The sequence below is a fragment of the Haliotis rubra genome, unplaced genomic scaffold (assembly GCF_003918875.1).
Source record: "Haliotis rubra isolate DU_JTF1 unplaced genomic scaffold, ASM391887v1 Scf358, whole genome shotgun sequence".
NCBI classification, from domain to species: Eukaryota; Metazoa; Mollusca; class Gastropoda; order Lepetellida; family Haliotidae; genus Haliotis; species Haliotis rubra.
Genome location: NW_025767033.1, coordinates 753,171 through 778,575, shown reverse-complemented (window position 1 = coordinate 778,575; position 25,405 = coordinate 753,171). Strand labels below are relative to the sequence as shown.

The window sequence follows — 25,405 nt, the reverse complement described above, 5'->3', positions numbered from 1 at the left end:
ATTTCACTATGCTGATAATCGTCAAACGAATAGAACATGCTTAGCCAACTGCATAAAAAGTAATAGAAACAGCCAAATGACAGTCACCAGAGGTATAAACACGTGTAACGTTGTGTCAGGTACATACTTTGAGCCAAATATTATCACAGATCATATATTATAGCAAAGAAATGCACACCCTTGTCCCCCTGGGATATTATCATATAACTCGTCATATCTTTTTCATTATTTGTTCAAAGAATAATAAAGCACTAGGTAAATAGTAATAGAGTGCTATTTGAGTTAACTAGACAGCTTCAACTTTATAATAATCTGACAGGCCAAACAAAAATAAAAATAAAATTCAGATCGTTTAAAGGTTGTGAGCGACTCATAATTCATACTTGAGGTAAGTACTATTTTCTGTGTTGTGTATAGAAACGGCGTCAAAATGGCGGACGATGGACGTATATATGGCATATACCCATACAAATATGTGATTAAAGTGAATGTATGGAACTGTCATTACACATGATCATTAAGGTATTTTGAGAAACATTTACAGGCTAATTTCAAATGGTGTACATGTCTATGAAACACCGATAAATGAAATAACACTGTAATTTTCAGGTGTCATGTTGCAGAAACCTGATTAGAATCAGTTTTTGATAACACAGTTTTTCATGACAACTATGCACTATGTAAACATGTTTCTTTTAACTTAACATAGATTGCTTTGAAGCAACTAAAGTACATATTTTGTTTTAAAAGCGGACAGATCTAACTGGTCACATACATATAAACATAAATCAAAACGAGTATGTTTGACATTAAACTTGTGAACAAGTTTTCGGTCTGATATTTCTCTGCTGTGTTTTGACAAATAGCTGTCCATGTGATCGGCATCCCTCACGGTATAGTTCGTGTTGCGTCAGATGCTGACAGATTCTTTCATTACACATTGTATTCTTTATTGATATACCTATTTTATTACATGATTTACATGATTATATGCAGGTATGTCTTGAAAATACTAATGCTAAAACCTAGTTTTCATCAAAGACAGTTTGCATAGAATAAAGTAAAAGTATTTCTGTGATAACGTAGAAAAAGTGTCTGTGAAACAGTACAGTCCTCTCAAATAGAAAAGTTATGGCAAAACAAAACCCCTATTTTACAAAGAAAGGTTTGTGGAGGGATTTATTTCAACCTGCTCAGGGGTCTTCAGTATGCAGCAAATGTCCTAATTTGAATTAACCTTTTCCCAGTTTCTAAGAATTCACAAAAGTAAGAGTATTAGAAAATGTCCAAATTTGATCATTATCATGATTTTTCCAATATGCCTGTAATTTGGAATTCTAGTAAAATCCTTGTGCTGTGTTACAGCGATGACTGAAATTTGGTTAACATGTAGCTATAACATTGTAGGAGGATTGATTGTAGCATAAAATAACATTCTTTCACTGTATAGAGTTTCTGATTATATGTTGTAATCTTTGTCACATTCAGCAAAACCACTTCTATATCTTTGTAGTTTTTACATAAACCAGTGGTCTTTGGGGTTCATGAACCTGATTGGTAATTCTATTCAACCAATACACAGTTCATTTGGCTCTTCCAGCAAGAAAAAGGTTCTGGTGACAACTTTGCATTTAATCCCTGACATCCATGTACTGAGATTAGTTAGAATATGTTTGTATTCCAGGCAAGTGGCACTGTGAAATCAGTGACGAAAAACACAAGCAATGCTGTAATGCCCTGAATTCACAATGGAACTACGACTACCAGCGACTCACTTCAGCTCTCCTCTACTGGGGAGCTACAGTCTGCCAAGTCTTGCTGAAGGCAGTGAAGCTATCAGTGAAGCAGAGGAAATCCACGAGGTAGGATCCCCTAAAATATGTTTCCCGTAAATTAACCCCATCAGTTTGTTTTCTCCAGATGTGCCAACTTAGCCCCATCCTGGTGTTCATCAAAAATGTCACCACAATACATCTGAAGTGCTTCACTTCATGTGTTCCCTTCAATAACTTGTGAATATCTTACTGACATGAGATTATCCTTTCTCAATCAAGTAAGTGTGCAAAAACCCAACTTGCACAAACTACCTACTCTATTTTGGGATGAGCTGAAATAGGGTATATGTTCGTGGGGTGGTGCTCGAGTGACAGTCCGTTTTGTATGTCTAGAGACTTAGAGGCTTTAGAATGTCCTCAGCAACCTGTTTTTGTACCCACTGGGTGTGTGATGGTGCTCAGAACATCAATCACTGGTTTGTAGATTTTGTTATTAATAGTCTGCTCCGTATTGCTGAGTGGGGAATTAAACAATATACCTATGTAAAAGAATGCAGAATTTTTGGTCTCATTTTACTCATTTTATTGAAAATGAATAGAAAATTGGATAAATAAAATATTCAATGGCATAGAAACTTAACACATTTAATTGTCATGTGGTTGTTTATTCCACAGGTGAAGTCTCTTCAAGAGAAAGGTAACAAAGCCGTGAGGGCCAAAAATCACACTGAAGCACTGAGGTATTTCAGTGAAGCTCTGGACATTGACCAGGGCAATGTTGGTGTCCTGCATGACCGTTCCTTGGCCCTGCTACAGATGGGCAGGTACAACGAGGCCCGGGTGGATGCGGAGGCGGTCATCATGATGAGTCCTGGGTACTCACAGGTGGGTCTGTCTACTCCTTCAGTATTCTGATGTGGGGCGGTGGGGTAGCCTAGTGGTTAAAGCATTGGCACGTCACGCTGAAGACCCGGATTTGAATCCCCACAAGGGTACAATGTGTGAAGCCCATTTCTGGTGTTCCCCGCCGTGATGTTGCTAGAATATTGCTAAAAGCGGCGTAAAACCAAACTCAGTCAGTCAGTATTCTGATGTGGTGGAATCCAAGCAGATGTCAAGTGTTTATTCTTTGTGCGACTCTTTTCAATCTTGTTGACATTCATGGAATATAATTCATTAATGACTTGAATCAGGACAATAAACTTCTAGAGTCACTAATCAAAATATGAGTCCTCTTGACAGCATAAGTGTCAGCCTTTCAATTAATCCTCTTGGTCATCAGTAATCAGTTTTTTTATTTAGGTAAACACATCTTTTTGTTTGAAGATTACCATGGTCTACCATTGACAGCATTATTTTAGAACAAAAACATCACATTCTTTTTTTTCCCTTGCATGTTCAGTGGCGGCCATATTGAATACGCAGAGACATATTGCCAGCGATGCAACCATTACCATTTTCGTAGAATCATGATATTTTTAGATACATTCTTTAAGTGATGTATGTTACAAATTTTGTAATAAATATTGCCAGTAATGAAACATAGTAATTGACCTGGCTACAATAAATAAATAGTCAATTACTAATCAGTTGAATTTCTTTGTGATGGAGTTTTACACATTTTAATGTGTTTTCTTATAAAGTTTCATGCAAAAGAGTTTACACAGTCAATTATGCTAATACTGATTACTTATTATTTGTAAAATACCGAAACAAAATCTAATGTTATTGCTTTGGTTTGGGTACACCTCAGAATTAATACTATGCCTGTCAGTTGTTTAAATGCGCTCTGTAATTTGGGATGGCATGGTCAAGAATGAGTAGACTTGGTACTGGCTGGTTATTGGGATTGACCTAGCTGTATGTCATCAATTCTCTGTTGCCGTGATTTTGCTCATGCTATGAACCACTTGTTTTCCAAATTGACACTTAATTAATTACAGGCAATATGCATATAGGCCAATACTCTGATGTTTTGGTTTTGTTTTTCGTTATTCAGGGACATCATGTTCTGGGGCTCTGTCTTCACCATCTCAACCAGAATAAGGAAGCTCTTGTTTCCTTCCTTACTGCTCTTGACCTTGACCTTGATGAAGCTGACAGGCTGACCAATCATATTGCATCGGTAGCTTCTCACCTCTGTGATATGCCATCAGAATTCAGAAAAAGTCTTAAAGGTTGGTTTGTGAAAGTGTCTAGTTCTCCCAATCAATGCAACGTTAAGATGATAGTATCAGACATTGACTCATTGTCATTCAGTATGTCCAGTTACTCATTCATGTAAAATAGAATCAAGCTCGTGTCAATGAGAATCACACGCTTCATGGAAGTTGCCATTTATTCATATAAGAAGTAGGATTTATCAAAAACTATGAATCAACAGGAATCAGCTAGTCAAAATTTTGTTACGGAATCGGAATCAAGATGTTTCAAACACCTTCTCACAATTCATATCATGTCATATTGCAGACTTTTGTATAAAACAACATTGGTTTACCCATTGATGTGAGGGACAGTGGGGTAGCCTAGTGGTTAAAGCGAAAGACCCGGGTTTGATTCCCCACATAGGGACAATGTGTGAAGCCCATTTCTGGTGTCCCCAGCCTTGATATTACTGGAATATTGCTGAAAGCGGCGTAAAACTAAACTCACTAGCTGACTCACTCACTCATGTAATATAGTTGAAATATTGCAGCCCATGGATTAAAACAATGTTCCTTCACTCAACATTTGTAATGATCTATGTTTTCAGACATGGACGCCTACAAAAACTCAGTGAAGTTGGCGTGTGCCTCTTCCAGAGCAAGAAGTTTGATTTGTGCATCCAAGTTCTCGAAGCAGCTCAGAAGTTTCAGACAAACCAGAAAGGAATTACGATGAAAATACTTCTGACGATGGCAAACGCTCACACAAGTGTACGTCAGAGAGAACAGGCTATAGGTCTGTACTTGGACTGCCTCTCAATGGCCGTTGCTACTCATGACCAGTTGTATCAGACCAAGTCGTTGGTCAATGTGGCCACCCTCTATCTCGAGAATGGAGACACCTACCAAGCCATAATATACTATGAGAAACTGTTGCATCTGAAAGCCGAGCTCCTCACAGAGGTGGGACACTATGAAAACTTGCCTGACTTTTGGACGAAGGAGCTCCAGTGTGGGTTGCATCTGAATCTCAGCATCGCGTACAAGTCTATCGGGAATATGCACTCAGCAGTTTATCATGCACAGAAGTATAACAGTTTCATGAAAGAGTTTGGCTTCACAGGAAGAACTTTGGCAGAATCTCATCACAATACTGGGATGCTGAATGAGATTTTGGGAAATTATAAAGAAGCTCTTGAACAGTATCAACTGTATTTGAATCTGTCACAGAAAAACCAAAACAGGAAGGGTATTGCACAGGCTTACGGCTGTATGGGAACGGTCTATGCTGCTCTGAGAAACTGGACTTTGAGTATTACGTACCACGAGCAGTACATCAATATGGCTGCCAAATTTGGTGATAAGCGTATGCTTGCTATCGCTAATGAGATGCTGGCTGATTCATACATGCTTAAAGAGGATCATGAATCTGCTGTGAAGCATTATGAGGCAATGCTGAAAGCATGTGCTCGGACCGACAGTCGGACAAAGTGTACAGGGTTGTGTAAGCTCGGTAGTGCGTATCGTGCTCAGTCGAAGAAGCAGTATAGCTTGTATTTTTACGAACAAGCTTGTGACATTGCAAGGGATTATGGGTACACAGACATCCAGACAATGGCTGAATACAACATCGCTTGCATCCAGCAGGCGTCTACACAGATGCAAGACATCGAACAGGCCTTGAAATATTTCCAGAAACTTATTCCGTTACGAAACAAAGATCAGGGAACATGTCGATGAGGGTACTCACAGGCCGGCTGGATATGACGAACAGCTTCTGGAGTGTTATGACGGCATCCAGTCTGTTCTAAGCAAGCTTGGGAACAAGGAGGAGGGTCTTCAGTTTGCTGAGGCATTCAGGAAGCGCACTGTCACCCAGTTACCCAATTATGCATCAACCTTAGGGCAGACTATTCCGAGTACACTTGCATTGCGGAATATGTGGACTGTTGAGAGGATGAATCGCTCAGTCAGTCAGCAGAATGGGACTGTATTGTATTATTCGCTACTGGATTCATCACTGTTGCTATGGGTACTGCAGCCTGGCAGGGGATTGGTCAGATTCTATACAGGAAGAGCTGGAAAGGATATGTCAATGCGAGATCAGGTATGGCATTTGCAACTGTATCATAATTGTCTGTTCTCTTCTGGGGCAAGGGGCCTGGGATTTTTTCGGCAAAACAATTGTCCTTAAAAATGTTTGGAAAAGAAGTATAATGCTTCAGACTAGTTCTGTATTCGTGCTTTGAAAATTGTCTGGTACCCCATTTTTAGTTTGATACCCCTACTGTTTAACATGAGATTTCTTCAGGTATTGAGTAACCTGGAGCCTCAAGATAACAAACCCAGGTAAATCCCTGGATCATTCTGACATCAATATGTTTGGTCTGTCACTTTCATGTCAGTCCTATAGGGATTCATGTCTGGTACTGGGACCTTGCAACCTAAGCCGACCGCTGCCGCCATGTTACGTGTCTTACAGACACCTACTACAATACATGTAGTATTAGTTGTCAAAATATCACTGACGATATAGTTTACTTGACTTCGTTCAATGGCGGACATACAGTACACAACAACTGGTGACGTCACACTCTAAGAGTAGGGGAGGTGACTCTCAGCTGGTTACACAAGTTGTATACCACATAACAGATTCGACTTAGTAGATTCTTCAGTCAAGCTGATTGATTGTGTCATGGTTCCGTGAAGGCAAGGATTGATGCTCATGCTGTCGATCACTGGATAATACAGGTTTAGTTGTTTTACTAGTTGCCTTCCATACAGCTGACATATTGTTGAGGTCGATGTTTAACAACAAACACATTCATGATTAAGTTATTTGATATAGTCAGTATATACTGAGAGAAACAAATAAAGAAACACAGGAAAATTCAAGTGTTTCTTTAATATTTTCCAGTTTTCATCACCAGCTTTGAATAGTGCTGTTGGAAGAAATGTAAGAATAGATAAAGGAACACTGCCATGAAGTGGTGTTCCTTTAATTGTTTCCTACAGTATATTATCTAATTATACATTGATCAGTGTCTGTGATGCCCATCTGTGGAATGTTTCGTGTTTATTTCAGATCCAGACTCTGATTGACGAAGTGCTGTCAGACTTTGACAAGGAGAACCTTATCAATGAATGTGAAAACAAATCCCTCCCACTTCCAGATTCAAACTTGAATAATATCCGCAAAACCAACATGAAACTTGCCAAACAATCTGAAGAAACAGATACTTCCAAGGCATCAGAAAAAGACAATTCTTCACCGAAAACCAAGAAATCTGCATTGAGGCAACTCTACAATATACTATTTGCACCAGTTGAAGATATTTTGTCTGGCCTGGATACCATGAGCCATTTGCTGATTGTTCCGGATAAGGAACTACGTCATTGTCCATTCGGAATTCTCCAGGACTGGAACGCCAGGTACGTGATGGATCGGTTTCGGATAACTTTTCTTCCCTGTATCCTCCTACTAGACAAAGTCCTCCAGAACGAGATGGACCATCTCCGACACCAGGACCAGCTAGAGTTTGACCGGTCCCAGTCTCGGAAAGGAGGGACCAACAAAGTTATTGCTCTACAGAAGAGGGAGAGTTTGTTTTCTGAGATCATCACACCATGTGATCTCAGCATGTCCAGTCTTGAGAGAGTCAATCTCAAGCATGTCTCCAATCCGAGACTGTACACATCAGGGGTTTTGGCAACTCCAGACAAGGGAAGGAACTCTCAGGTAGCTTTGAGCAGGGAGGCAACTTTTCAGTCTCAGCTGTCCAAGGCAGAGAGCCGGAGGGGTGAGGTTGGTCTTGAGGGTGTATCACCAAGACCTTACCCGGTGGTTGGTCGACCGGTGTCACCAGAGAAGATGCTGAGCACACAGACGTACACCACTCTGACGACACGGACATCCACCGGGACGGACATCACGACGTCAAGTCAGATGGTGACGCTGTATCAGCAGATCAGTAGCATGGAGCGATGTTTGGTGTACGGATGTCCGGATATACAGGACAGGTGAGTATAGGAATTCTACATGGAAGCTTTTCAACAGTATGGGAATATCTTCAAAGTTTGTTGAATTTTGTCATGATATATACAGAATCAGAGACATACAAATGCGTAGTAAATGTATACATTCATCCAACGTACAGATCATCATCCCAAACTGGCTCCCAAAGCAAAGTACTAAAATTGATTTTTAGCTATGCTTGTTGCCTGATGAAGACATTTTCAAGCCATATCAGAAGTTTTATACTTAAAAATGGTTTTCATAGGCAGTGTTAAGATTGTTGCATGTTTGGCATCTCTGAATGTGATCAAATTGCGTTGCAAGGGAAAGGTAAATGTTCTCTTGCCAAGGATCCCATAAACAATTGCAACAAATTTCAACACCTGCAACTTCAATTTGACAATCTGAATACCCTCCCCCATCCACCTTGCCTCTCCCTTTTCTCTCTCTCTCTGTCTGTCTGTCTCACTCTCTCTCTCTCTCTCCGTCTCTCCTCCTCCCTTGCCTTCTCCTGTCTGTGATGTCTGAGTGTTGTGTGTATAGTGTGGAGCTCCGTGGTCAGCCGTGGAGACCGAGGTGTGACCTTGACAACACCAGGAAGGAGCTGCAGCAAGTAGCTGAGTGTCTTGATGTCGACCCGGTGGTGGGGACCGACGCTACCAAGAGCAGCTTGCTGCAGGATCTACAGAAAGCCACTATTGTCCACATAGGTAAGGAAGCATGGATGGATTTGAAGCCAAAGATATATCTTTAACACCTGACCATTCTATCAGTATAAGTCTTCCAGAGGCAAGTTAGTTGACTATGGAACAGGGCCTAGATTTTCGAAGCTCTCTTAGTGCATAATATACTCGTCAGTGCCATACATTAACATTAACTTACAACTATCTTAGCACTAAGAGGGCTTAGAAAAACTAGGCCCTGGACTATATAAATCCAGTTTGCCCACTTGCTGAACTGGGCTGGAATTTTGGCCTTGATCTGAACACCACCATTAACTGATAAAAAGTGATACAAGCTATAACCATTCTCTGCCCCGTCTACTGATGCGTCATTCCAACACTCATGTCACTTGTACTTGTTTCAAAACATTCCAACACTCATGTCACTTGTACTTGTTTCAAACAAAATTGTGGCCTCCAGAGAAGACAATCTCATCAAGATCTGTATTGTAATCATGCAAATAGTGAGTGCATCAAATCACTTGATCTTGCTTAAAAGATTGGAAAATATCTGTTGACACCTAATTGATGATACTTATGTTTTGCGAATCCTTCAATTGACTGACATCTGCATGGCATTCACCGTGTTGTATATGTACTTGATATGTTGATTTTGCAACCTGACGTTGATTGGATACATAGACTCGTCAGACACTTCCAAATATGTCTCCGAAAATCCTTGTTCTGTGAGGATGGAAACTGGCATTAATAGGGACCTATAGTCTGTTTGCAGTGATCACGTACCGATGAATTTCACTTTAAACAAAAAAGTAAAACAAATAAAGTGAAATTAAGACTGCGAATCCTCATAATTTTACCATGCCAATTGAACATTTAAATCTCAGAAATTAAATCAACTGAGGGTAAAAGTTGTTTAACAAACGATCATAGTTTCAGATCCCTATTACTGGTTTGTATTACAAGGGGGTAAGCGCAGTAGTTGGAACAGCGAAACAAATTGCACGTGCGATACGTGATGAGCGTTAACTTAGACCAACTCTACTTGTTCTCGGTGTGTCATTTAATGTGCATACCCCCTTGTAATACAAACCAATAATAGTGATGTAAAACTATGATCGTTTGTTAAAGAACTTTTATCCTAAGCTGAATCAAATTCTGATATTTAAAGGTCACATGCAACGTAAAACACAACTTTGCAGATTCTGATACCTTTCGGTATGGACTTACCGAAACAAAGCGTCAAAAATGCAAATTCAACTTATAAAGTTGAAAAATAACGCGATGAAAAAAAAACGCGCGAAATCGACTTTTCGGGGGAATACGGGTTTCAACAGCTGGGCTGCGCTCATAGCACGTGCGCAGTGAAATAGTTTCTCGCAACTTGGAAGCAGGCTGTCTGGTGAATACTCGGTGAAGGCTTTGGTGTGAGCTTTTTTCCTAATGTTTTGTTGATATCTCACAGGCGTGAGCTTTTTATATGTAATGACAGTAAATTAACTGTTTATATAATTTCATTTGTCTATTTCACCACAGGTTCTTCTTACCGAGTCACTTTCTCAGTTCGATACCAAAAGCAATGTCATTATTTAGCGTTGACACAATTTCTAACTGTGATATAGATATGTCGCTGTCACAGACAAAACTCAATGTCTTGTTTTATTGACACCTGTGTGTCTGCCTGCCTGTCTGCTAATGACAATATTCAATACACTACTGCGATCACTGACCACATGCAATTTGAACTTAACACCAATCAGGCTATACACCATAAACAAAATGCATTGATTTATGGCCCGAGTTCGGTCTCTGTCACATTATGTAATTACACAGACAGGCAGGTGTGATACTTGAACACATGACATGTTATGATGTCTGTTGATTGCAAAATGTTATACACAAAAAAGGAGCATGTATTTACAAAACCCAGCATCTCTATATATACACACACAATGAGCATCTGCAAATGAACAAGCCGTTACACTTGAGTGCACACCCACCCGCTCTGACTGGGTTCGGTATCCCGGCTGCTTCGTTTCGAGGGAGGTAAACCCAAGTACAAAATATTGCACTTTTGATTTGCGATTATACGCTTATAATTTTGTTTATTTGTTTTTTCATAATCAGCAATGCATATTATATGTCATGAAGAAGTGATAATTGTGTTTTAATTATGTTTGATTTTTTGGTTGCATGTGACCTTTAAATGTTCAATTGGCGAGGTAGAATTATGAGGATTCGCAGTCTTAATTTCACTTTATTCGATTTACTTTTTCTTTTAAAATGAAATTCATCGGTACGTTTTCACTGCAAACAGACTATAGCTCCCTTCTCTCAGGAAGATGATCATCACGTTGGTTACAATTAAGGTTGTTGCCTTCATACTGATACTAGTGGATATCATTCATCATAGTGGCTTCATTTGTGAAATGATACTACCAACTTTATCTCGGTTATCTTATAACTGAGAACAAAATGTTTGCACTGTTCAGTAGTGTTGGGAATTGGTTGAAATCTCACAATTGATGATTGCTTCATTACCAACGAACAATCATCGAAAATAATTGGTTAGCGTCATTTTCTCAGATTTTTCTATTCAGGTTGTTATTGCAGATATGTATAACATGATGCAACCTGTTACTTTAAAGTGATGACTAATATATCATGAACATAAACTTCCCAGAGTCTTCAACAAATATTAAGTCATGACTTTTCAGTTAGTGAAGTAAGTTTTCTAAGAATTAAACACATTTTCAGGCCCTGACAACCTCGAATATATGTTCTATCGAATGAGTTTCAAAGACTAAAACAGTTGTTCCAAAATCGTTTGTGTTCGATTATAAGAAAACTTGGTTGTTTGGTCACTGCGACCAATCTTCGATTATTTCAATTAATCGGAACACCACTACTGTTCAGTGAAATTTTCCTGGTTATTTTTGGCATCAGACTTTTAATTATCGAGAGGTAGTCAAAACCATTTATCCTGCACTGAGAAATATAGGTTTTGTATTTTTAAAGCTCCACTTTTGAAAGCAACGATTGGGATTTTATGAAGAACAAAGTCCCCAATACTTCGTGCGAGTTAAATGGTGATTAGATGATCAGAAGTGTCCTTGTGTCCTTGTTATCATAATTTTCCACATGTTACTTTTTGCAGCAACTTTTGGGTGCTGGAGAGAGAACCTGCTTGTCCTGACCCCTAACAAGGCTCGTCTGGAGGACGGAGTGGCCAGGGAGAGGTCGTACATCGTATCCCCAGAGGACATCCATAACTTGAAGATGTGTGCTCAACTGGTGGTTCTCAACTGTGGCTACAACCCATGGAGAAGGGAGTGGATTCACAGCTTCAGTCTGCCAGCAAGCTTCTTGGCTGCAGGTACTGTAGACACTCATGTTTGTGAGTGAGTGAGTTTAGTTTTACGCCGCACTCAGCAATATTCCAGCTATATGGCGGCGGTCTGTAAATAATCGAGTCTGGACCAGACAATCCAGTGATCAACAGCATGAGCATCGATCTGCGCAATTGGAAACCGATGACATGTGTCAACCAAGTCAGAGAGCCTGACCGCCCGATTCCGTTAGTCGCCTCTTACGACAAGCATAGTCGCCTTTCGTGGCAAGCGTGGGTTGCTGAAGGCCAATTCTACCCCGGATCTTCACGGGCCCACTCGTGTTTGTCCTGTTTACGCACCAGTGTTGTTCTGATACTGTTACTGTTTACTTTCGTGAAAATCGGGCAAAACTTAGAAAAATACTGAATAGCTGCTGAAAACAATAGATCAGACTATAAATGGCAATTAGGTCGCCTTCAGCCAGGTATGACGGCGGACCGTCCGACTCACCTGGCATAGGAAATGCACGTATGCTGCCTACAGGCACAAGGGGTCATCTCAAAGATATTTTGTGCTTTTTCATGTGTGTTGACTATGTCTCATCTACTGATTAACATCTTACGTGTCTTTCTTTCATAAAGTTTATGTTGAGATATGTAAGAGAGTATGATACCGAAACCATAGAAACGCATCGTAGTATATAGGTGGCATGACCAGCCCGAAGATCGACAGGACTGGATATTATTTGTAAATTGTTATGACGTGCTGTGTACCTCCCCAGTATAATTGCCCTAAAGGTTTATCTTATCTTAGCTGATATCTCTCTATCCCCAAGCCCGACCCCAGGTTTTGCTTTTGAGGAGACCCCTCCTATCTGTTTCTTTTTATAGTGACAGTGAGACTGCATGGTAGCTACATCCTTAATAGTTTCAGCATAAAAGTTATTATTTATTTCAGCTATGATTTATAATGAATCTATGTCTAATTTCAAATTGGGCATTTAAAAAGTGTCCTTTGTAATACAATATCGTCGCACACTAATTTGCATAAAGCCAGGGTCTGTTCCAAATAAGTCCTTTGGGACTTAGAAAAAACCCGCATTTCTCATTTCTGCACTAATTTCCCCTCAGTAAAGTCCTTTTCTCCGTTTCCTATCTCTCTACCACTGAGACTGTAGTTAGGCTGTTCTGTATTTTTTGTTCTCCAGGGGCCCAGTGTGTAATGGTGACCCAGTGGCAGGTAGCAGATAATGCTATGGACAAATTCTATCATCACTTCTACATGTCACTGCAAAATGGCTGCCTGCTGTCTGATGCGGTCCGGACTGGCATGGAGGCTGTCAGACATGATGACAGGTCAGTGGGATATGACGTCATACATACCAGAAACAAAGCCATTGTGTCAGAACGTGCCGGTTTACTAGGCCTAACCTGTGATTGAAAGTCATATATTCCATGGCATGAATAGAGAGTATGTTATGGGTGTTAATAGACAATTTTGGAAGGCTGTTTTGCAGATGCAGAGCAGAGTGAGTGAGTATGGTTTTACGCTGCTTTTTAGCAATATTCCAGCAATATCACAGCGGGGGACACCAGAAATGGGCTTCACACATTGTACCCATGTGGGGAATCGAACCCGGGTCCCTTATGAACGGCAGAGCGGCGCTTAACTACTGCTACTCCCACCGCTTCTGCAGAGCAGAAGTCTACATGATTTTAGGCCATTTTGATAAATGTTTTTAAAGACTTTCATCAAAGCTGACTGTCAGTCTCAATTGTCTCAAGCCTCAGAATTTCTCTTCTGTGGAAATAAGTCACTGGGTGAGATAGAGATAAAGGACTGGGTGAGATGGAGCTGAAGGACTGGGGTGAGGAGATGAGTGACTGGGTGAGGAGATGAAGGACTGGAGTGAGGAGGATGAGAGACTGAGGTGAGATGAGAGACTGGGTGAGGAGCAGATGAGTGACTGGGTGAAGAGATGAGAGACTGGGTGAGGAGATTAAGGACTGACTGAGTGAGATGAGAGACTGGGTGAGGAGATGAGAGAGACTGGGTGAGGAGATGAGTGACTGGGTGGGAGATGAGAAACCGGGTGAGGACATGAGAGACTGGTTGACATAGAGAGATGAGAGACTGGGTGAGGAGATGAGGACTGGTTGAGATGAGGAATGAGACAGAGATGAGAGACTGGAGTGAGGAGATGAGATGGAGATGAGAGACTGAGGGATGAGGAGATGAGAAACTGGGTGAGGAGATGAGAGACTGGTTGACGTGAGAGATGAGAGACTGGTTGATGAGGACTAGAGATGAGAGACTGGGTGGAGATGAGATGAGGAGATGAGAGACTGGGTGAGGAGATGGAGTGATCGGGAGAGGAGATGACTGGGTGAGGAGGATGAGAGACAGGTTGACACAGAGATGAGAGACTGGGTGTGGAGATGAGAGACTGGGTGAGGAGATGAGATGACTGGGTGAGGAGATGGGTAGAGGAGATGAGAGACTGAGTTGAGATGAGAGATGACTGAGAGATGAGTGACTAAGGTGGAGATGAGAGACTGGAATGAAGGAGGAGATGGAGAGACTGGTGACTGGGTGAGAGGAGATGAGACTGGGTGAGGAGATGAGAGACTGGGTGAGGAGACTGAGATGGGTGACTGGGTGAGGAGATGAGAGTGACTGGATAGAGACTGGGTGAGAGATGAGATGAGTGACTGGATGAGGTCGAGGGATGGGATGAGAGACTGGGTGAGGAGATGAGAGACTGGGTGAGAGATGAGGACAGGATGAGACTGGGTGAGGAGATGAGACTGAGGAGATGAGGAGATGAGAGAGATGAGTGACTGGGTGAGGAGAGATGAGATGAGTGACAGGGTGAGAGGAGATGAGAGACTGGTTGACATAGAGATGAGAGACTGGGTGAGGAGATGAGTGACTGGGTGAGGAGAGATGAGAGACTGGGTGAGGAGATGAGATGAGTGAGGTGAGGAGATGAGTGACTGGGTGAGGAGATGAGAGGACTGGGTGAGAGAGATGAGAGACTGGGTGAGATATGAGATGAGATGAGAGAGACTGGGTGAGGAGATGAGGTGGGGATGGAGATGAGAGACTCTGGTGAGATGGAGATGAGAGACTGGGTGAGATAGAGATGAGAAACTGGGTGAGATAGAGATGAGAGAATGGGTGAGATGAAGAGGAGACTGCAAGAGCTGAGGTTGCAGCTACGTTACAGGCCAGTATAAATGTCATGAATGTCCATTTCCTGTTGTTACAGGTTCAGGCATGTGTACAACTGGTGCCCATTCATTCTGATCGGGAAAGACACTGAGGTGAGCATCAACCAGATCCGCCATGCAATGCTGGACCAAAAGCTGGACAACACTGAAGCCACTGTTGAGAAGGAGACCGGTCAAGAGTACCTCAACCCCAGGAATGTCGTAGCACATGGTGAGTACACACCACTTCTTCACGACATGTTGTTATGTGTTGTTCTCAATTGACAACTAAAAGGTTAACCAGATGTCAGTATGTAGAGAACCAGGTGTGATACCAACAAACAAACAAATGTGCTGCAATTAACAATTGTATTCTAAAATTAGGCCAGACCAATTCTATTTCTTGTTTTACAGATTTTTGTCCCCAGAAAACCTAAAGGCAGGAGTGAAAAAAATATAAAAATACAATCACCAGTCAAAGTAATATTCCTTCTAAATGCTAAAAGTATTTTACTTTTGGCAATTTATGAAGTGTATATGGGGCAATAAACAATATAAAATAATTTTCTTGTAAGTTTACATTTTTGACTAATAAAAACATTAGGATTTTATTTTTTGAGCGGGGAAATTTAATTTTTATTTTTTTTCTTATTTGTGAGAAAATATGACTGGCGGATCTGTAAAACAAGAAATAAAATGGGCCTGGCCTTAATTAAGTTCAGAAATTGATACAGATGTCTACAATGTTTTCATTATGGCGTTATCAAACACAGTGAAGTACAATTTCAGAGATAAAAAATATATATTGCAGTGATTACAGCAATATAGACTGACAACTTCACCTTATAGATTTAACACTAATCCATCTTGGAAGAAGGGCAGTGATTATCCCGGGTGTGAAGTGATCACTCAAAATGCTGGTCTCCTTGTGACTTGATGTAATGTGAGATGAGAGGCAATAGCTAGCTCCCAATATACTCAAAAATGAATGGCTAGAAAAATCTAAAATATTCTGTGCGTCAAAGGAGGGTTCTAGTACATTCCAGCGCTCTGTCCAACTATAGTACAAGTCTACATACAGGGCACCACTGGCCCTCACCGACTCTACAATATATAACAGGTGAAACATTGTTGCACAACTGCTTCATAACAATGTCAGGAACTGGAGGGGCGGTGGGGTAGCCTAATGGTTAAAGCGTTGGCTCGTCACGCCGAAGACCCGGGTTCGAATCCCCACATGGGTACAATGTGTGAAGCCCATTTCTGGTGTCCCCCGCCGTGATGTTGCTGGAATATTGCTAAAAGCGGCGTAAAACCAAACCAATCTTTAGTCTTGACCCTCACTCACACCCAAACTGGATCAATTGCATGTTGTAACTGACATCTCCAATTTTGCAACATTCAAAAAGTATGCCAAATTAGTACAAATGTTCATGCAGGGCTCGATTTAGTGCTTTGTTACTTGCACTTGTGCAACCCAATATTATAAAGTGCAACCTAGTTATTACTCTAACTTGCACCAGGTGCAAGTCAATTTCTGAGTGGGTAAACTGCTGAATAAAACATCTAAGTAATTCAATAGCATATTTCTTTCTTTACATATTGCAATAAAAGCAGTGCAACTGGAATTTGGCTGGTGCAACTATGTTTTTATCTTAGGTTGCACCTGGTGCAAGTAGGTTAACATCTCTTAAATGGAGCCCTGACATGTGTATTTTACATGTAGCAGTGCTGCAGAAATATAGAACATTGTTTGATGTACTAGAGCAGGCCATGACATGAGCTCACCTTTCTTTGACCTTCACATGTTGTTGACCTCCTAGTGCCAACAAAGGCAGGGAGAACTGGTTTGAGAGTCTCCTAGCTGACCTGCTAGCTCACAGTGATATTTCATATGAAGTTGTTGACCTCTCCTCCCACGTTACACCATCTTCCCCAGCAGCAGCCGTAAAATCCCCAGGGCATCCTTGGATCTCCTTCTTTCTATCCAATCAGACCTGGTCAGTGGCTGTACATGTGTCAAATATCCCCATCTAGTTGACCGTTTAATGCTAGCTTGTCCGTTGTCAATGAGGGCGATGGAGCGCCACTGAGCCATAACATGACTGATATTTCATATGAAGTAATTACCGATTTTCACTTTTAACCATGATTGAACTAAATGATTGCCTCCAATCACGCGAGTCTTGCACACCATGAAATGGGAGTATTAGAACAAATTTATTACAGGTCTCTGTGGAAGAGAATGCTTCTCCCAATGTGCCTTATATAAATGTCCCAGATCTCAGCTCATGCAAAGATCTCAGGACATCTCATTCCAGCTTACGTCAGACTACTCCTTCAGTTGACCAGTCAGAGCATCACTTAGCAGAGTAAACAGTTTAAGAGAAAGTCTTGATATATTTTCTAATCATAAACGCTCAAAAGATTCACATGTGGCATCCAGAATGACAGTTACGGGCTGTATTGACTGATAAACGCTTGAAACTGAAGCCCATGGAAAGTACTGCCATGCAATCCAGAATTTTCTTTTGTTAAGCTTTCAAATTATTTACTGTCAAACTATTTTTCAAAGCAGAGTCTGAAATGGAACTTTCCATTCTGAAACCAGAGCCATATACCTTGTGAAAGCTGCTTTGTGATTGGCTAATTTCGAATTCCTGCTTTAATTATTTCATTGGTCAGTCAAAGTATGTGAAAGATCCTTCTGACCGATAATGGGATGTCCTTGTGTCTTTGGACAGTGGTAGCAGTTGTAAAATCTGATTTGAAAAGATTGGGGCATCCTTTTCTCAGGCTTTTGTTTGAAATAGATCAGCGACAGATTGCATATCCCCATTCATATTACAGTGTTGGATCAGGCTGGAAGACTACATACATGTCCTTGTATCCAGATGATATGGGAAATGTTGCTGATGCATGATAGCTGAAACATTGCCGAACATGGCATTAAAAACAAACCCAAACTAAATCACTTACGAATGCCTTGTGTTTCCAGCTGGATGCTGCCCTGAAGCGTCTCCACACAGAGGACAACAACAAGCAGACGTCCAATCTGTCGGCGGAGCTGACCCAGGGGAAGGGGATAGTCCCTCTGCTGACGATGCTGGGCTTCCACTTCCAGGCTATGGGGGCCTCTCTGTCCGCCCCCTACATCATCTACCCCCACTGGAACAAGGATGAGATGCTCATACCAGCCTACGATGCCCTCAGAGCCCTCACAGGTGGGTAATACAGTAACATAGGGTCCCTGCTGTGGAATATTTGGCCCTGGTGCTTCCGCTGAAATATGGGGCTTCAACTGTTAAAAGTGGTCATTTGACATTATGAAATCAAATTGATTTTTATACTGAGAGCTGTGTATGAATAATTATGGGCTGGGATAGGAAGACCAAATCTTAGCTGTAATTTCTCGAATTGAGTTCACTCTAACCTGATGGCCTTCTCTAGATACAATCAAGGCATGCTGTAACATCCTTGAATAATTTACACATAATGTTTGGCTGCAGACATTGTTGGGAATGCTGAGTGCAGCCAGACCCTGTGTGACATACTGCCTCTCCAACAGGATCACATCTCGCTGCTGGTCGACCTGGTGAGTAGCTAGTAGATGCAGTCATTGTGTTGGGTTTCATAAATATACAGTGAGACATCTTTAGTCTTGACCCTCAGTGACGCCCAACAGGATCACATCTCGCTGCTGGTCGACCTGGTGAGTAGCTAGTAGACGCAGTCATTGTGTTGGGTTTCATAAATATACAGTGAGACATCTTTAGTCTTGACCCTGTGACGCCCAACAGGATCACATCTCGCTGCTGGTCGACCTGGTGAGTAGCTAGTAGATGAGTCATTGTGTTGGGTTTCATAAATATACAGTGAGACATCTTTAGTCTTGACCCTCAGTCACGCCCAACAGGATATCATCTCGTTACTGGTCGACCTGGTGAGTAGCTAGTAGATGCAGTCATTGTGTTGGGTTTCATAAATATACAGTGAGACATCTTTAGTCTTGACCCTCAGTCACGCCCAACAGGATCACATCTCGCCGCTGGTCGACCTGGTGAGTAGCTAGTAGACGCAGTCATTGTGTTGGGTTTCATAAATATACAGTGAGACATCTTTAGTCTTGACCCTGAGACGCCCAACATGATCACATCTCGCTGCTGGTCGACCTGGTGAGTAGCTAGTAGATCAGTCATTGTGTTGGGTTTCATAAACATACAGAGAGACCTCAACCCATGCTTGTTGTAAGAGACAACTAACAGGATCAGGTGATCAGGTTTATTGACGTGGTTGACACATGTCATTGTATCCAAACTGTTAATATAATTGTGGAAGTTTTCTATTGAATGATGTTTCAGTGAAGTTATCAGCCTGTGTGAAAAGTTGCCAGTTTTGCCAGTTGGTTCTTGTGGACATTGGCAGCTAGGAGTGATCAGTGAAGTGACCATGGATATTGTAATACTTTCTTTGTGTTGTCCAGATGAGCATCACAAGACATGCTCCAGAACTTCAGCTCAAGGTCACTGACCTTTCTGTGCGACCTCTGTGGCAGAACACCAAGGTGAAGAAACTGCTGACATCAGCAGGTTTCCACCAGATTGGCCTCTTGCTCAACTTTAACAAAGTTCCAGCCAACAAGTAAGAGAATTGGGAGTTCCGTTCAGTACAGTTCCGTTCAGTACAGTTCCATGCAGTTAAAGTCGTTTAAGTCACTAATACAAAATACTTTTTGGACTTCCTCTTTACAGTTTTTGGTTTTGTGTCTGTATAAACTGGGTTTTAAATGGCATCATGGATATAGCTATGAAGTATAAGTTGAAAGCCAAACCAAATCATCAACAGTACACATGCTATAAACTTCTTGGAAACATTTTGTAGATATTGTGTACTCTACTGTGGGGATAAGCTTGGTCCCGATCCACAAAATGTTCATAGGCTGTTACAAGCTGTCGTGAACTATACTGGCCATATAAAGAAACTGTGCACACAGAAAATATAAAGATAGGCAGACAGCGTCTTTATGCATAAATAAAGGTGTGAACATAGCAAGTATTGGAGACAATCAAACGCTTCATGCAGGTGCAGGCTGACGTGACGTCATTGATCGCGGGCCTATGGACTTGCAATGTGTTACTGCACGTGCAGCCCTGTGCAGCTGCACACAACATGTGAAACTCAGAAATTGATGTCACTGTCGAAAGCTTGATCTTTGGTCATTCAAACGTTCACAAATTCACATGAAAAGTCACATGCACATCATGCCAAGATTAACATGTGCTCAACGTCATGAAGCCATTGAATGGTTCGAGCAGGCATGAGCCAACAACAGGTGGCAGCACATTTCCAATGCCATCGTAACATGATATCTCCATTGGTCAGGCGTTAGGGAAACAGTAATGACGTCACGACCACCCACGCTTTGGGCGCCCCCGGTAACGACGCGCAAGACAGGACATGGATGGATTCGGGTGACTCATATCAGACACAGGTTTGTGGCGGTGACCACGCCCCAAACCATTCCCCAGGCCTTCATTTGGAAAATTTGGTAGCCTCTATGCGTCGTCGATGCACTGCTGTGCTTCACGCGCGATGATGGTCATACCCGTTTGTTGACTTTGTGACTTCAACGTGTGCCCCCGACTAAATTTTGAACTTCTGACGCCATCGTTACAGATATTGTTCATGTTCTTTTGACATGTTGTTGAGGCCCCGATACTTCAGCTTATAAAGTGTATACATCATGTCGTCTTTTTCTGTGTTGTATTCCAATTCTGAAGAATTTTCTGTGTGCACAGTTTCTTTATGTGGCTAGTATATATAGTTTATCATAGGATTATGAATTACATAGTGCTATGAACACTTTGTGGAGTTGGACCCAGATCACTTGCAAACAGAGTAAATACAAAATAGTGATCTGGTTGCCTGTGCATAGTGATTTAGGGGACCCGATCTTATTAAAATGAGATCTTTTACTCTGATTTGAAACCTCTCTGTCAAGATGTCTCTCTGACTCAACCCTCACATTAGGGCAGTCTAAGTAAATTAGCCTCAGTATTATTCGTTACACTACTTATACTGAGTCTAACAACCCTAGTAGAAGGTCGCATCAGCTAACCTTTTCAATTGACCAATCAGAACACAGCTTACCAAATCGTGAAAGTTGACATTCGCACATACCTTTTGAACTTTTACCTAGAAAAAGTTTGTACCCGAACGATTCCGAATGCTTTTTTCCGTACGATCGATTCCGAGTGATGCACATGGAGCACGCCACAACAGTGAGTAAACAGTTGCTGAAAAGATTGTTTTCGTCAATATTCAAGGATGTCAGCTTGCGGAAATATTAGCCCTAAGTTTATATACTGCAGGTCAAATATCTGTGTTTTATGCGGATTTTCGTTTGTTGAGAGATCAGTGTCAGTGACCGAGGGGAATTTTGTAAGTCCCTAAACAGTAGCCGTTGTCTGATTGGTTAAATCCGTTCGGCCATCTCTCATTTGATTGGACAGTCATAGGTCGCTCAAAGGTTAGCTGACACGACCTTCTACTAGGTTTTGTTAGTCTCAGTATAGCAGTGTAACGAATAATACTGAGCCTAAGTTTACTTAGACTGCACGTTAGGGTCAAGTCATGCATCAGGAGTTTGAGGGATCATCAAGATCATGATTTTTGCATATAGAAGATGAACTGGCAGTTCTGAATGAAAACCAAGAAGATATTTTCTTTAGGCTAGGTTTTGGCATGTTTGCTCACAGTTCAACTGATGTGACCTCCAATACAGAGTTTGTTGATGGAGAGAGGTACTAAACTGGAGTAAAGGTGAATCTTGTCCTTTACCTTGTTAACATTGATGATCACTCTCTTGTCCCCAGGCAGCTGTTGACGTCCCTGCTGCAGCTGTTGTTGGCTGTCAGCTGTCACAAGAGCCAGGTGCTACTGTACCGCCTGGACGTCAACCTCCTAGGTCGATCCCCCAGCCCGGGCAGACAGGTAGGTACTGCACAGACACCACAAAGGTATAGGTACTGTACAGAATAGACCTCATCTTTCTTGGATGGTCACCTGGTCCTTCGAATAAAAGCTGGACAAACACAGCAAGCATGTAGCACTTGGGACCTTTAGCCATTCATGGGGACCTAATCTACCTGGTTATAACTCAGTCATTTTATCTGTGAAGATAATTATTGTCAGTGACAGCTGATCGCCATTCCATGTAAGATCTGACAGTAAGTGATAGATTGTATGATGTATGTTTGTGTCTTTCCACGAGCAGAACTCTAAAACTGTTCAATATTTCTTCACCAAACTTGGCACATAGATAGATCTGGTGGTGTACTGGTGCCCTTTTGATAGTTTTGGAATTTGAATAAAATATTTTTGACGTTTCCATGGCAACAAGTTTGACTTAGCCTGAAATTGTGGTAGTGCTCTTTTCCGGAGCAGAACTCTAAAACTGTTCACTATTTCTTCACCAAACTTGGCACATAGATAGATCTGGTGGTGTACTGGTGCCTTTTGGTAGTTTTGGAATTCTGAATAAAATATTTTTGGCGTTTCCATGGCAACAAGTTTGACTTAGCCTGAAATTGTGGTAGTGCTCTTTTTCGGAGCAGAACTCTAAAACTGTTCACTATTTCTTCACCAAACTTGGCACATAGATAGATCTGGTGGTGTACTGGTGCCTTTTGGTAGTTTTGGAATTTGAATAAAATATTTTGGCGTTTCCATGGCAACAAGTTTGACTTAGCCTGAAATTGTGGTAGTGCTCTTTTCTCGAGCAGAACTCTAAAACTGTTCAATATTTCTTCACCAAACTTGGCACATAGATTGGTCTGGTGGTGTACTGGTGCCTTTTTGGTAGTTTTGGAATTTTGAATAAAATATTTTGGCATTTCCATGGCAACAAGTTTGACTGAAATTGGTGATAGTGCTGCTTTCTGAGCAGAACTTTAAAAACCTTTCAATACTCTCCTTCCACTTTTCTATATACACACCTAAATATTTCTATATACACACCTAAATATTTGACATAATCATAACTCGTAGACATAATCATGAAGAGTATTTTGCCATTGTGGGGATATTGATGACTTTGTCTTCTTTGTTACGGTATACATCAACATTGTTGGCTGAGAATCAACATTGTTTGATGGTCATTAATTCATTAACAAAACAACATAATACTTGAATAAACGGATATAGCTTAACTAAATTTCTTGGTCCCTTGGAGTTAGAACCATATATCCATGTTCTACTGTACATCCTTAAATTCTGAATGCTGAAAGTTGTGAATAATTCCATTGAACTCACCTAATTCTGCTTCTACTGTGTCTGTGGACTTGGTGATATTTGATATGTTGACCAATATTTGCAGCTGCGTGTATGAGCACGCCGTGGCTTGGCTACAGCACTGTGGAGCGGAGGAAGAGATGGTGCAAAGATGAAGCTGGCTCGCAGGTACAGCAACACAGGGGAACACGTGACTTCACTGACTTGTCTTCTGTTGGGGCAACAATGGTTGCATGTGTGGGCAGAATAACCATAGCTACATTTAACTGAGAAGTGTGCTAAACTGTGCAAACATTAAATCATAAAATTAATTTGATCATTACAAATAGTAGTAGTATTGTGTTGTGAGGATAGAACAGTTCCACCATGTGGCCCACCAGGGGTCTGGCGGTAACATTGTATTACTGCAAAAATTGGGGTCATGAAGCAGATAGAGTGGACCGTTGCTCTAGTTTTGGCAGGCCCAGATTAGATGATTTTCAGCCTGGAATATTTCTGACTGTATAATTTAATATTCACCCACTCCCTCATAATGATCATGGTTTTAGTTTAAACTGAGGATACCCGTGAAGATCCGGGTTAGAATATTGATCTTCAGTAACACATGCTTGTCGTAAGAGGCGACTAACGGGATCGGACGGTCAGACTCGCTGGCTTGGTTGACACATATCATCGGTTCCCAATTGCGCAGATCGGTACTCATGTTGTTGATCACTGGATTGTCTGGTCAAGACTCGATTATTTACTGACCGCCGCCATATAGCTGGAATATTGCTGAGTGCGGTGTAAAACTAAACTCACTCACTCACTTAAACTGATAATGAGACCATGAATGATGGGGATCATGTTAAAGGGAGATAACTGATGACAAGTACTTCCTGTTTCAGCAAGTCTAACCTGGACGAAGACTTCCAGGACTACCTGGAGAGGGCCAGAACCTGGCACCAGATGACGGTCACAGCTCAGGTGGGTTCAGCTGGATAACATTTACACAGAAACTGTTAATGCAGGTATAAGCTCATCTAGTGCCTCCAAATGATGTCATTTATGGCTTGGACAATATAATGATTTAATTTGACCAGATTTCATTTAATGGGTATAAATATCCAGAAAATAGTTCAGAATTGGTTACTTCGTTTGGACAGGTAAACATCAAGCTTTTTTCCATTCGGAGCGGTGGGGTAACCCAGTAGTTAAAGTGTTTGCTTATCATCCTATGATATTGCTGGAGTATTAATAAAAGCGGCGTAAAACCATACTCACTCACTGAATGTGTGCAGGTCCACCGTGGAATGATTTGGACCAATCCTTGACAGTCATTTATGTATTAAAACAATGAAAATTGTAATCATATAACTGTTAAAATGTAATTATAAACCATATGTTGGTTAGTATTTGGAAGTCATGTACTGCATTTTTCATACCGGTACATTATTGTCTAAAATAATTATGTCAGCATAATAAGGGGTCAAACCTCACATTATGATGGACACAGGGGCTCAGTCCTCGAAGGTGCTGCTTGTAGAGTTGTGTCCCTTGAGTTGTCACCAGGGATCAGATCCCCCTTTCACTCTGGTTAATAGGCTGTCAGCACCATCCATACAAATGGACGTTGAAGAAAACTGCAGCATTGACCTGAAGCTGGATTTGCTAATATTATAACAAGATCATGGAAACTGTACATATATTATGTAAAACAAAAATAACAGCCATAGCAGTTCTTCTGTCTACTGTCCAATCCTCCACACTTGGCCCCACTTGAGAATGTCTGGCCCATGATATATACTTAATATGATCTTGTGTCTTGTCTTGACATACAGAAGAAAGAGGTGAGTGCTAGTGTTGTGATAATAGAGGGTGAATTAAAAGTTGGTGTTATTTTTTCGTATTATATTGATGTTTTTTGTACAAAAGTATCAATTATTTATAATTAGCCTTTGTGTGACATGTGGAGT

At 41.2% G+C, this 25,405-nt stretch overlaps 1 protein-coding gene across 1 annotated transcript; it reads left to right on the top strand.

Annotated features, from left to right (window-relative positions):
- The first annotated feature begins 432 nt into the window (after positions 1 to 432).
- LOC124285290 (tetratricopeptide repeat protein 28-like) lies at positions 433 to 24,434 on the top strand. Its single transcript, XM_046721488.1, is given in 19 exon segments — positions 433 to 522; positions 1,685 to 1,862; positions 2,451 to 2,660; positions 3,775 to 3,952; positions 4,528 to 4,539; positions 4,542 to 5,628; positions 5,630 to 6,026; positions 7,005 to 7,939; positions 8,478 to 8,644; positions 11,772 to 11,990; positions 13,154 to 13,301; positions 15,218 to 15,390; positions 16,982 to 17,013; positions 18,157 to 18,382; positions 18,668 to 18,753; positions 19,642 to 19,799; positions 22,034 to 22,155; positions 23,570 to 23,618; positions 24,338 to 24,434. Coding segments are annotated over 18 exon segments (4,410 nt in total). The 5' UTR covers positions 433 to 522; positions 1,685 to 1,748.
- Positions 24,435 to 25,405: the final 971 nt, after the last annotated feature.